Source organism: Enhydra lutris, unplaced genomic scaffold (genome assembly GCF_002288905.1).
Source record: "Enhydra lutris kenyoni isolate GAN:26980312 unplaced genomic scaffold, ASM228890v2 scaffoldscaffold31, whole genome shotgun sequence".
Taxonomy (NCBI): domain Eukaryota; kingdom Metazoa; phylum Chordata; class Mammalia; order Carnivora; family Mustelidae; genus Enhydra; species Enhydra lutris.
The window spans coordinates 6,417,130-6,430,635 of NW_019154115.1; the positions used below are offsets into that span (position 1 = coordinate 6,417,130).

The 13,506-nt window shown below is 38.0% G+C and overlaps 1 protein-coding gene across 2 annotated transcripts in view; it reads right to left on the minus strand.

Annotated features, from left to right (window-relative positions):
• The window catches only part of LOC111153225 (uveal autoantigen with coiled-coil domains and ankyrin repeats), a 103,254-nt gene that overhangs the window by 53,504 nt on the left and 36,244 nt on the right, over positions 1-13,506 (minus strand). Inside the window, exons 1-2 of one of the 2 annotated variants that reach the window (XM_022512118.1) lie at positions 3,158-3,608; positions 871-1,004 (exon numbers count right to left, since the gene is read on the minus strand). In XM_022512118.1, the coding sequence (XP_022367826.1) occupies positions 871-1,004; positions 3,158-3,196 (173 nt within the window). In that variant the 5' untranslated portion in view covers positions 3,197-3,608. Of the gene's footprint in view, positions 1-870; positions 1,005-3,157; positions 3,609-13,506 lie in introns of those variants that run through there. The other variant, XM_022512117.1, reaches the window with a different exon arrangement.

Sequence of the window (13,506 nt, forward strand, 5' to 3'; positions counted from 1 at the left end):
CTCTCTCTGCCTGCCTCTCTGCCTACTTGTGATCGCTCTCTGCCAAGTAAATAAATAAAATCTTTAAAAAAAAAAAAAACAAACTCAAAAAAAAAATTCGAACTTTTCAAACTTTATTGGTATTAAAAGCTACTTGATTTTTATGTCATGCTTTGCTATTTTTCCTATACTTGAATATTTAAGCATCCTAAGGTAGTGATCTACATTAAACATTAACTATCTACTTCCTAATATTCATTTCTATATTTAGTATCTGGTTTCCAGTTGTAATATTCTAAATAAACTGGTGCAAGACGGAGAGGAACTTTAGGAAATGAGACTTTTAACCTCTAACTTTGGAAGGTTTCCCAGATAAGGTTTTAACTGCCGTAATTACAGAGGGCAGTAACAGAATGTACACCTACCCTTTAACCCATCCTCAACAGGAAGGGAAGGGAAGAAGATGGGGAGGGGTGGGAGAAAAGCTAAGCAGGGAAACAAACCAGTAGTCCTTCTCAGTGACCCAAAAACCAAAGGATGAGATCACAACCTATGCTTCCCTAAGCCACTCTAGTTGTTCTGCCTCCCTTTCTGTTCTGAACATTCTCACTTAAAATAAGGACCCAAATATAAAAACAGATTGGGAGTTCAGACTAAACAACTACGACCACTGGGTAGTATTTTAGTATTCTCTCTAGATTGAAAATCTTACACATTGGGAACAAATTATTAGTCCATAATGTTTGAAAGCGATGTTTGAAAGATTTTATAGCGTGGGTTTTGATAAAGCCTTTTTAAGTTGATACCTTGACAACCACAATTCAAAATTTCACTTGTGTCCCAAGGGTCTACCCAAATTCCCTTGAGGGAATTATCATCAGTAATACTTACGCAGATCTGCCTTCCACATCTAGTTTGCCTGGATTGATGCCCTTTTTAGCAAGGATTGAGGAAACTTTTTCTACATCTCCCCTCTCCGCGGCTTTCATCAATCGGTCATCATATTTGTTCCAATCTGCAGCATGCTACAAAAAGGAAAAACATAGATAAACATGGCCTACTGAGAACGGAGAGCGATACTACATAAAACATCACTCAATCTCCACTGCACCCCACATTTCATGAGAAGAGCCTCTCCAAAGAACATGACCTTCAAGAAATATTTTAAGGTCTAATTTTGAGAAAAAGCATGTTTCTCATGTTCTCTGTTTTCTTTGCCTTCAGAACAAAGAAATTAGTAATTGTTGAACACCAATCTGTGCCAGGCGTGAATTACCCAAAAGACCCCAGTGAACTAAAATCATCATCCCCATTTAACAGATGGGAAAAGTCAAGGCTCCAGGGATGTTAAAAGACCTCAGCAGCCAAACCCAACCAAGACTTCTCATGATTTCCAAAATCAGTGTGCTTCCCAAAGTGCTTTCCAGTGATTTCCAAAATCAGTTCTCCTAGTCTCTAACTCCTGCTTTCATATTTGGCTCTGGTCACCTATCTTCCAAGACCTTAGATGCAATGGAATTCTGTACACATTTTAAGACATCCACAGACTCACAGAGCCTGCTTAAAAAGTACTGTTGGAAATATATTTATGGAGGCAAATTAGACACATACCTACATTCACATACACTCTGTCTCTGTCTCAACAGAGGAAGCAATTCTTTAAGCTCATACACTAGGATAAAAAGAAACCTCTACATAGAAAAAACAAAGACTCTTTAGTATTAACTATTTTAAAATCCTAAGACAGTAGGATTACAGGTGACTTTCATTTTCTTCCTTCTTTTTTACATTCAACATATATTGTTTTTGTTTAAAAAAGATTTTTGGTTTTAACAAAAACTCAGTACATGCATTTAAGAGGAAGATCAAAGGCAATTTTTTAAATAGGAGGATGTATCACATGATATACATTTTAATTGTATCAAGGTTACTTTTAACTTTGGAGAAAACATATGCAAGACATTTTAAGGCCAATAACTTGGCTTTTTTCTTAGTAGGCAGAAATGTAGAACCCAGAACTAAAATACACAATATTTAACCACGTTAAGGTTTTAGTCTTTTAAAATATTATATGTAAACTTATTGCTAAATTCTGTACTAACCCCAGTACTATTTCTAGAACAAAGAAAGATGTACCTATTTTTCACTGAAACTTACAAAGCAATTCCTGTGTCCACAAATAGCAAAACAAATCTCTGAGGGAGAAAAAAAACGAATCTGTTATATGAAGCATATCCTCTGTCTGATCAGTGGGATTAACCTTCTATTACCTCTCCCCTTCAAACAGCAACACAAAACACCAACTTTCTAGCTAAGCAAGCAGTGTCTTCATTAAATACTTGAAGTGAAAATAAGTATGAAAATTGAATATGAAAAAAAGATAGATACATTAAAATTTTAACCTACTCCTGAAAAGCAATGTTTCCATGGAATCCGGTTCAAGTACCTACAAAGACTTCAGCATCGTTGTCTCCAAATTAGTTAAATTTGGAGATGAGCCCACTTCCTTCTAACTTCAAAAGCTCAAATTGTCAACTCGGAGACTAGGCCTGTTTACTGGCTCAAAGGCTCAACTACATTTGAGGCATCCCCCCTTCTCTAGCTTTAAAACAAAACAGTTTACAGACTCTAAATTGGGAAATGGCGTAGAAGCAGGCTTAAGATAAGACTTAGGTTTTCAAATGCCTTAGGGATTAAGTCCTGTTTAACACAGAGATACTTGCTTGAAATTGATTAGTTTATCCTTGCAGTTAAAACCATCTCAACTTTATTTCTAAGTAAACTGCCAGCTGGAGAAAGGAGCTCTCTAAAACAAGGGGAAAAAACCTGTAAAATCCTAAAGCAAGGCTTTTTAAAAGATAATTAAACATGATCCAAGTCTCATATTATAATGGGATTTTTTCAGTTCCACTTCACCAAGCACCGTTTTCCATCCCCGTCCACTGTCAGTTAACAGAAATACTGCTCAATTACTAAGATTCTATTGTGTGCTTTTTAAAACCCCAGAAAAAGAAACAAGAACTGTCGTTTGCTATCACTAACCCCAATCTGCTGCTCATCAAATACATCAGAAAGAAGAGAGACTAAAATTAATTAAACAGCAGTACATTTTACAAAAATACAGCTCAGAAAGCCCAAGCGCAAGTCCTTCGTGACACTGGACAGCAGGGATACCTACTCTGTTCTTGGGAGCACAAGAAAACCAACAGTTCATCATAGACAGGATTTAGTCTCTGGTTGCGAGCAGCAAACTACTGGGCATTAAGTTACAAAGCTCTGTGGCTCACAAAGCACGCCCTCAGACAAACTCCTAACCAGTGACTCCGTCCCTCGCTTTACAAATCTTCCTGTTCCACAATCTTCATGCTGGGCTACACTTAGCTTGGATCTCTAACGATATTTTCTTCGTCTTCGGGATCCTTCTCCGCCTTCATAACGCTTGAAGATTATCTTCCTTATGGAGCAGCCCCAAGTCAGGTACTGTAACTCCTCTGATTTCTTAATGTTTAGAAGCTGTCTTTCTATGAAGCTGTCCCCTTCACGGACTCCACTGGAAAAGCTGACCAGCTCTCTACATCCTGCTGCCTCAACACTGCAACACAGAGGCCGCTGTGCATGACAAAAGCGTCCACCTCCGAATCCTCCCGTAAACAGTGCGGAGACAGCCTCCCATTGGTCAGATTCTATTTTAGATTCCATAGGCCTTTGACAGCTGAGTGATAGAGAGGGGCAGCTAAGAATATACTGTAAACGCATGCTTCTCCTCTGAGTAATAGATTTCAGGTCTACAGGAGACAAACGACTCAAAACACATTGTAAAACGTGCTTATTATACATCGAGTGATGTTATGCCAATACTGTTAAGAGGCAAATTTGGCTCTTCCACAAGACGGTGTTTAAAACCAGTTTCAGTCTTAGGATCTATCATGAAGTTATAATTGCTTTGATAAACAGAATATAAAATGCTATTTTAAGCAAATGTGTCATACTCTAATTTAACACACACACACACACAGAGTAATGTTTTCAAATTTTCTCCATTTTCCTTCATAGCCCTATCAGGCTCGCTGCATACAACCAGGTTTCAGTTTACAACCGCTGCCAGTCTGTCTCCTAACATGAGAAATGAGAAGAGCCAGAGGCACTGCCAAGACACTAAGTAGACTGTGTTATGATGAATACTTTCAACAAATTTTAAATTTAACTCACTACTCTTAATTTCTAAGTTTAGCGCCCTGGCTGATATGACAAGTAAATATTTTATCAGTTGAAAATCAAATTATCTGGATTCAGGAATTACAAAAAAGTAAGCAGATTTTTACTAAAGGAGGCAAATGCATATTGAACACTGGGCCAGACTGTAAACACAACTCCATTTGGGGACAAAGCAGACCACTTCTCTACATTCTTTATGACGTTCAACAATACTTGTACCAAAGTTCCTTCCATTATCAAGGAAAACAACAAACATCTGTGAGTTCCAGGCTGTTTTTTACCTTCTGTTACCATGGTAGCATGACAGTAATTTATACTTCCTCCAAAAAGACGAATTTGGGAAAACTGTTTCATGGCAATGCAAAACATTCCAACACAAGTGTTTATAGGAAGGAGGTTAACTGCTATACTATAGATCATGCTGCCAGTTAAAAACTGTTATGAACTTCATCAAGCAATCCACTTCCTACTAACTTTATAATATTAGGCACATATTCTAATTATAAAATATGTAAGTTCATACACCATAATGTATTGAGACTTATTTTTTTTCCCCAAATCATATTAGACATCACAATGGAGTCTTGGCTAGACCTTGAGACTCCACTCACTCTATTTCACTCTTCTACAGAGGAAATCTGGGATGAAACTCAGGCCCTGTCCTTAGGTTGACAAAGCAAGCACATTCTATCTAGAAATAGGACTGCAAAGGCAAAGGAAATAAAAAGGAGGAAATCTGTAATGAGTAATAAAAACATGTAAGCAACTGTCCATGTTAAGCATCAGGAAGACAGGAGTTATGTGCCCTCCTCTACTGTCGACGTCCTGAGCCTCTCCATTCTCTGTCACAATCTCCTGTTCCTACTCTCACACCCTCCTTGCTAGCTATTTCTCAAAAGCTCTAAGTCCCATTTTGCTGTCCCCCATGCCTATAGATTCTTCTCTCATTTTCTAAAAAGACATTTCCTCAGGGGGCTTCCCAAACCTCATATCTAAACAACCCCAGCCTCACTCTACTCCTACCACTTTTTTTAAAAGTGGGCTTGAATTCATGACCCCAAGGTCAAGAACCACATGCTCTACTGACTGAGCCAGCAAGGTGCCCCTGCTCCTACCACTCTTAACCTTCTTGCCCTGTTTTACTTCTCTTGATAATACCCATCAGTATCTGCCATCGTATCATGTTTATTTATCAGCTTACTGCCTATGTCTGCTTTTTGCTTCAAAAAGAATCAAAACAATCAGAGGGCTGACTGAATTCAATAGCACATTATAGAGGGGAGACAAGATGGCGGGGAAGTAGGAGGAGGTGCCAGTTCAGCCTGTACCCTAAAGTGAGCTGATTACCCATCAAAGAACTCTGATCACCCATGTAATCAGCCTGAGATTAGAATTATACATGTCTGGATCTCTACGGGGGCAGAAGATGCCACTGGGCAGGTAAAGCAGAGTGGGAAAGTCGGACTGATCTCGGAAGATAAACAAAAGGTGGAGGGAGCCACCAGAGGCGACCAATTGGAAAGTAATACCCCAATACGAGAGTGCCCTGTGTCTGGGGACCAGCATTAACTTGGAGTCTGGTTGAAAGCACTCAAAAAGAGCAAAGGATCGTGGGGGGAAATTGTGGGAATCGGGACGGTTAGGGGCTTAGGTCCCGGGACCCAGGACAGCCACCCCTGGCGCTGAGCCAGAGAGAGTGCAGTGGAAAAACCAGGTCTTGGTCCCTGAGCCACCAGTGCACCTGAGAGCACGTTGGGTCCCGTGAGGGGCTGGGAGCCTCACCAGACGGGAGAAGCATAGCCTTTTTGCAGTCTCCACACGTGCGCCGTGCAGTGCTATCAGAGCCTGAGACACGCGCGCCCCACACCCTCCCCTGAGAGAGGTGCTCTCGGACCCAGAAAGACCAGGCACTCCCAGCCCTGGCCAGTGGGAAAATCTCAGTGTGCGATCACTGCTTGGAACCTCTCTGGCGGTCCGGAGCTACCCAGACAGCCGCCGCTGTTGTGGTTTTGGGTACAAGCAGGAGTTCCTGCGTCCCCAGGGACTGTGACTCGGAACATGCTCTGCCAGCAGCTGAGGGGAAACTTATGTGCTCCGCAGCACCTAGAGGGGAACAGACTGAGGCTTCTCTCTCAGAGGGAGGTCGGGGTGCAGTTTGCTTTCCTCTAAACAGCACATTATAAGGATTACACACCATGACCAAGTGGGGTTTATTCCTGGAATGCAAGGATGGTTCAACGTATGAAAACTGATCGATGTAATACACCGCATTAACAGAATTAAGGACAAAAACCACATGAGCATCTCATTTGATGCTGAAAAAGCATTAGACAAGATTCAAACATCTTTCATGATAAAAACATTCAACAAACTGGAAATAGAAGGAAACCACCTGAACATATAAGGGCCATATATGAAAAGCCCATATATGGGCTTTAAAAAGCCATGTATGAAAAGCTGACAACTTAGTGGTGAAAGAAGAAAGCTTTTCCTCTAAGATCAGCTTTTCCCATTCTCACCACATTTATTCAACACAGTTTTGGAAGTCCCAGCCAGAGCACTTAGGCAAAACAAAAAAGGAAATTTTATAAGAACTAGAAAGAAAGAAGTAAAATTATCTCTGTTTGTAGATGACATGATCTTGTATGTAAAAACACCCAAAAAAATTCCACAAGAAAAAGAACTGTTAGAATAAACAAATTCAGCAAAGTTTCAAGATACAAAATCAACACACAGAAAATCAACTGTGTTCCTATGACTAAAAGTGAACAACCCAAAACTGAAATTAAGATAACATTTCCACTTAGAGTAACATTAAAAAGAGTACAATAATTTGAGGCACATGGGTGGTACAGTTGGTTAAGCGTCTGCCTTCGGCTCAGGTCATGATCCCAGAGTCCTGGGATTGAGCCCCACACCTGGCTCCCAGCTCAGCAGGGAGCCTGCTTCTCCCTTTCCCTCTGCCACACTCCCTGCTTGTGCACTCTCATGTGCTCTCTCTCTCTCTGAATAAATAAAAATATTTTTAAAAATATAATCATTAAAAACAAACAATCAAGGAGGTGAAAGATCTGTACACTGAAAAGTACAAAACATTGTTGAAAGAAACTAGAGAAGGCACATATAAATGGAAAGGCAGTGTTCGTGGCTTGGAAGACTTAATACTGTTAAGAAATCAAAACTACCCAGAGCAATCTACAGATTAAATATAATCCCTGTCAAAATTCCAATGCTTTTTTTTTTTTTTTTGCATTAACAGAAAACATCTTAAAATTCATATTGAATCTCAAGGGAACTCAAATAGCCAAATAATCTTGAAAAAGAAAACCAAAATTGGAGGTCTCATACTAATGATTTCAAAACATATTATAAAGCTACAGTGATCAAAACAAGTGCGGTACTGGCATAAAGACAGATACATAGACCAATGAAACAAAATAGAGAACTATTGAAATAAGCCCTCATGTATGTTGTCGAATGATCTTCAAGGTTGTAAGGCTACTCACTGGGGAAAAGAGAGTCTCTTCAACTAATGGTGCCAGGGAAACTGGATAGCCACATGCAAAATAATGAAGTTGGGCACCTTATCTTACACCATATACAAAAATTAACTTAAAATGATTAAAACCTAAATTTAAGATGTGACCACAAAGCTGTTAAAAGAAATTATAGAGAGGAAACTTCATGACACTGGATTTGACAATGATTTCTTAGATAGGACACCAAAAACAAAAACAGACAGACAAATGGGATTACACTAAACTTAAAAACTTCTGTACATCAAAACAAAAACTTCTGTACACCAAAGGACATAATCAATAAATTAGTGCAAGGGCGACCTATGGAATGGGAGAAAATATTTGCAAATTATATTAGATACAGGGCTAATACGCAGAATATATGAAGAACCCTTATAACTCAGTAACAAAGAAACAAATAACCCAATTAAAAATGGGCAAATGAGGGGCTCCTGGGTGGCTCAGTGGGTTAAAGCCTCTGCCTTCAGCTCAGGTCATGATCTCAGGGTCCTGGGATCGAGCCCCGCATCAGGTTCTCTCTGCTCAGTAGGGAGCCTGCTTCCCCCTCTCTCTCTGCCTGCCTCTCTACTTGTGATCTCTCTCTGTCAAATAAATAAATAAAATCTTTAAAAAAAAAAAAAAATGGGCAAATGAGTTGAATAGACATTTCCCCAAGGATAATACACAGATGACCAACAAGCATACAAAAAGATGCTCAACATGATTAATCATTAAGGAAATGCAAATCAAAATCATGAGCTATCACTTCACATTCATTAGAATGACTATCAAAAAACAGAAAACAGGGACGCCTGGGTGGCTCAGTTGGTTAAGCAGCTGCCTTCGGCTCGGGTCATGATCCCAGCGTCCTGGGATCGAGTCCCACATCGGGCTCCTTGCTCGTCAGGGAGCCTGCTTCTCCCTCTGCCTCTGCCTGCCATTCTGTCTGCCTGTGCTCGCTCTCTCTCCCTCTCTCTCTCTCTGACAAATAAATAAATAAATTAAAAAAAAAAAAAAAAAAAACAGAAAACAGTAAGTGTTGACAAGGATGTGGAGAAAGTGGAACCCTTGTGCACTGTTGGTGGGAATGAAAAATGGTGTAGCTACAACAGAAAACAGGATGGCATTTCCTCAAAAAATTTTAAAAAATTTAAAATGGAACTAGTACATGATTAATGCAAAGTCTCAGAGAGGGATCTGTACAGTGATGTTCACAACAGCATTATTCACAATAGACAAGATGTGAAAGTAACATAAATGTCCGTTGATGAATGAAAGGATAAACAAAATGTGATATATACATGCAATGGAACATTATTCAGCTATAAAATGGAAGGAAATCCTGTCACATGCTATGACATGGATGAATCATGAGGACATTATGCTAAGTGAAACAGACCAGTCCCCCAAAAGACAAATACTGTATAGTTCCACCTATATGAGGTATATGAAGTAGTCAAATCATAATGTGGTAAAATAAAGGAAGTAAAATGGTGATAACCTGGAGCTGGAGGAAGAGGGAAGTGAAGAGTTATTGTTTAATGGGTATAGCTTTTCAGATTTCCAAGATGAAAAAATTCTGAAGACCAATTACACAACAATGCGAATATACTTAACACTACTGAACTGTACACTTGAAAGTGGGTGAAATGGTAAACTGTACCTGTTTTTTAGCACAATTAAAAATAGAAATAATAAAATGAAAGAAATGCAATCTCTCACAATAACATAATTAATAATTTTTAAGAAACAAGACAGTGAGGGTATAGACCGAACAAGATTAGCTATAGGTTATAGCTTGATTGTTCCAGCTGAGTTATAGGTTCATCTAGATTCATTATAGTAAGTTATTCTCTCAACTTCTATATATTTCACACACTTGATACATGGTCCGATAAATCTGGTTGGCGTATAAATTTGTAAACTATATTACATTATATTGCTTAAACACCAATGCCCTTTGCAGACTCATTGATATGGCAGGAAATGCAGCATATCCTCTCTGGATTAAAATTAAGCTATTAACATTTTAACATACCTTAATGAGTCCACAGGCATATGCTAACAAGATAAGCCCTGTAATATCAAATGGAAGCATTCTAAAAACAAGCAGTAAGTTTTTTAAGGAGCACTAATGTTTACTGGATATTACAACAAATACCCTTCTAAAGTCAGGGACTGCATGCAGTCTTTTGGAAAAAAAAAAAAAAAGATATTCATCAAACTCAGAATGCAGAAAGCCAAAGTATGTACAGTAAATGTCAAAATACAGCTGTTTCTAGAGAATACACAGGACATTCTAACACAAGTAGTTATTTTGTTTTCTAGACCTAATGGGATGGTAACTTTAAACTCCAAATCAACGTAAAGGAAGTCACTTAAAAGTTTTGATAATGACTCCCTCATATTAACATCAATCGTAAATTCATACCTTTTTTGAAAATTATGAAATGTTTAAAAATGCTATAAAAGTAAAACATGTTCAGTGTAGCAAATACATAATACACTTCAGTTTGTATGTTAAAATAGAGAACCTATAATTCCACCATGCAGAAAGACCATTATTAAAAATGCTGTATATTAATCTCTAATCTCTATTCTATAGAAGATCTAATCAAGATTTGTCTTAAACCTACATTGAGTTCAACAGTTGCCTCATTTACTCAATATTTAGGATAGAAGGTCTCCTGAGAAGAAATTTATATAGATGCAAATAATCAAGGAGACTTTAAAATATATGCAAATCCACATAAAATATTTATATTTAAGAGGCAGACTCGATAGATTACAGTCAAAATGACTGATGGCCCATTTTAACCTAAAGGCAACTTTTTATTGATTATCCCAAAGAGAAATATATAGGATAACAGTAAAACTTTCATAGAAAATTGTTTAAAACCAAGAGGAGTCAAAATATCTAATTATTTAACAAAAATACTTAATAATTTTGGTGTCATGGACCCCTTTAAGAATCTGATGGAAGCAATGAATCCTTCTTTAATTATATATACGCACATACTTGGAAAAATTCACATTTATTTTCAGAGTTCACTGATCTCCCTACAAATATGGAGTCCATGAACCCCAAAATAAAAAACCCATAACATAAAAAGAAGTAGCAAGATATTGTTGTCTTTTATACAAGGTTTATAAAACAAGTACTGGAGAACTGCCAGAAGACTGGATAATTTAGTTGTTCAATAAAAATTTACTGATCATCTATGCAGAAAGGGATCCTCCTGAAATCTGATCGTATTCTAAACTGCGGTAATACATCAAACAAAGCCATGATCTATCTAGTTATACAAGACAGAAATCTAGAAATCAGTCTTAATACCTTCCATCCCCTTGGTCCTCCATCACCAAATCCTGTTGATTTCAATTCCCCATTATTGCTCAAACCCCACAGCTCATTGTCATGTACACCATCATTATCCTACTTCAAGTTAGCAGCATTTCTCACCAGGACGACCACAGTGATGAACTGGTCTGGCCATATTCATTCTAACCCTTCTCTATATTCTCTACACTGTAGCCAGAGTGGCTTTTCTGAAATGTAAACCTAGTCATACCAGTACCACTAGTACTCCTTTCCATGTACACTGTCCCACCCCACTTAATATCCTTGAGCACTTCTCTATTCTTATAGGACAAAGACAAAATTCCTTAATGGAGTCTATGACTTCCTGAGCAGTGTTGCCCCTACAAACCTCCTCACCTCATCACATGAAAATGTTAACACTGTTTCTCATGTTGTAAATGCAGATACTGAATCACTACTCCTAGTGGAATTTTGTCCATTATAATTAGTTGCAGAATAATTCGAGAATCCTATTATTACAACCTCTTGTCCAGTGCTTTCCATTAATTATGTTGTTTCCACTTCTCTAATCACCTGAAAATAAATTTTTGATGTAAAAATGCAAGTGTATTTTAAACATAAGTTTAGATGTCCTTTATAGCAAAAAAAAAGGGGGGGGGATGAAAACTTCCACATTTGCATATCTAAACTTTTAGAAGCACCCACTACATGTCATGAATGGCACTAGGGATACAGCAGTGAATAAACCAGCCTAAGTCTCTTTTTTTAAAAAACCACTTTATCGAAGCATGACTGACATGCAAAAAGCTGTACATATTTAATGCATAAACTCAGTGAGTTTGGGGATAAGTATACACCCGTAAAACCATCACAACCATCAAAGCCTTAAACTACCAGAGGCTCTCTTCTAATGGAATTTGATGTTCTAATAGGATAAGATAAGGTAAACAATTAAGGAAAACGAGAAAGTATCGGGTGAGAACCAAGGGGGAGATGTGAGGGAATGCTGGCGATTGATTAGAGTGGATAGACTGGTAACCCCAAAGTTGTGAGAAGGTGATATTGATGATGGGGTTCAAATGAAAAGTAGCAGCCGACCTGTGAGAATTTCCATCTCAGATGGAGGCATCAACTAGTGAAAGGAGTTTAGCATATTTGGAAGAAGGCCAACATAGTTGACATATAATGAGTACAAAGGATCACAGAATGAGACGAGGGAGGGGAGGGCAGGTACCACCAAACTTAAAAGTGGGTTTCCCCATGTGTCTTCTACATTTTTCAAAAGAGATTTCTTCAAGAACTAAGACCATTCTTTTTCATAGGGATCTTCTGGCCACTTTAGAATCAAGACTAAAAAGAAAAATTCATCCCAGCTTACTATTTTTTTTTCACTTCCAAGAATTTAAAAATAACCAGCTAAATCTCAACTAGCCTTGAAATGTTTATAAGATTAATCAATTATTTTAACATCATAGATACTAAAATCTACCTCGCCCACATCAGACCTAGAAAGCTGAACAAACCTGGCAATGAACTACACTAAAAAATCCACCATAAAAGGAATAACAGCACCTCCAAAAATAGGATTTCACAATCACATCTACAAGATAAGTCTCCTCAAATAAAAAGAACATAAGGGCAACTAAATAAAGTCTTCTCCAGTTGGAAAAAAAATCCTAAATATAAACTAAACAACATGTACATTTAGGCAAACTGCCCTAAATACCTAATTGAACCAATGAACAGGCCCTGATAGTACTCTACAATTATCAACAATCCCGGTTACTAAACCCAAGACAAGCTCTGCCGCAGCTGAAAACTGAGCAAAGAGCACAAAGCAAAGCTCACAAAGCATAAACATTCCTTACAGATTAGACTGCACAATTAAGAACTGTTCTACAGTGCATTGGATTGGTGATAATTAAAAATATTTCCCCCATTCCATGTGGTCCAAAGGTTATTTATCACCCACCCCCCGCCTTATATAACCTGCAAATTAGAGCTTACGTAATAGAAGAAGCAAAGAAGAATATTAAAATAAACCAGAAAAACGAAAGCTGTACATCCATCCAGCTTCTCTATCCCTGGCCCCTCTCTCTCTTCCCTTTCTCATTTTTCTTTAATCTTTATTTAATTATGCCCCATCCGCTTTTCTTTATCTCTCAAGCCTGCGACTGCACCACTGGAAGTGTGTACTTAGGACTCAGTGAAACAAATAAGGGAAAGGGAAAATTATAAGCCATCGAGCACGTTTCTGACCAAGACAGTAATAAGCGAAATCCTTCTTTAATGGAATTTCTCTCATAAAAATACCATGGAGACCAAAAAGGTAGTAATAATATTATTATTACTATTTAAATAATAAATCTAACATCTTCAGAACTGAGGGTGAGTATGAAATCTGAAGGGGAAAAAAAAAAACTTTGAAGAACTGGAGAAGAAAGATTTAGCAAGCACTGTTTTGATAAGATT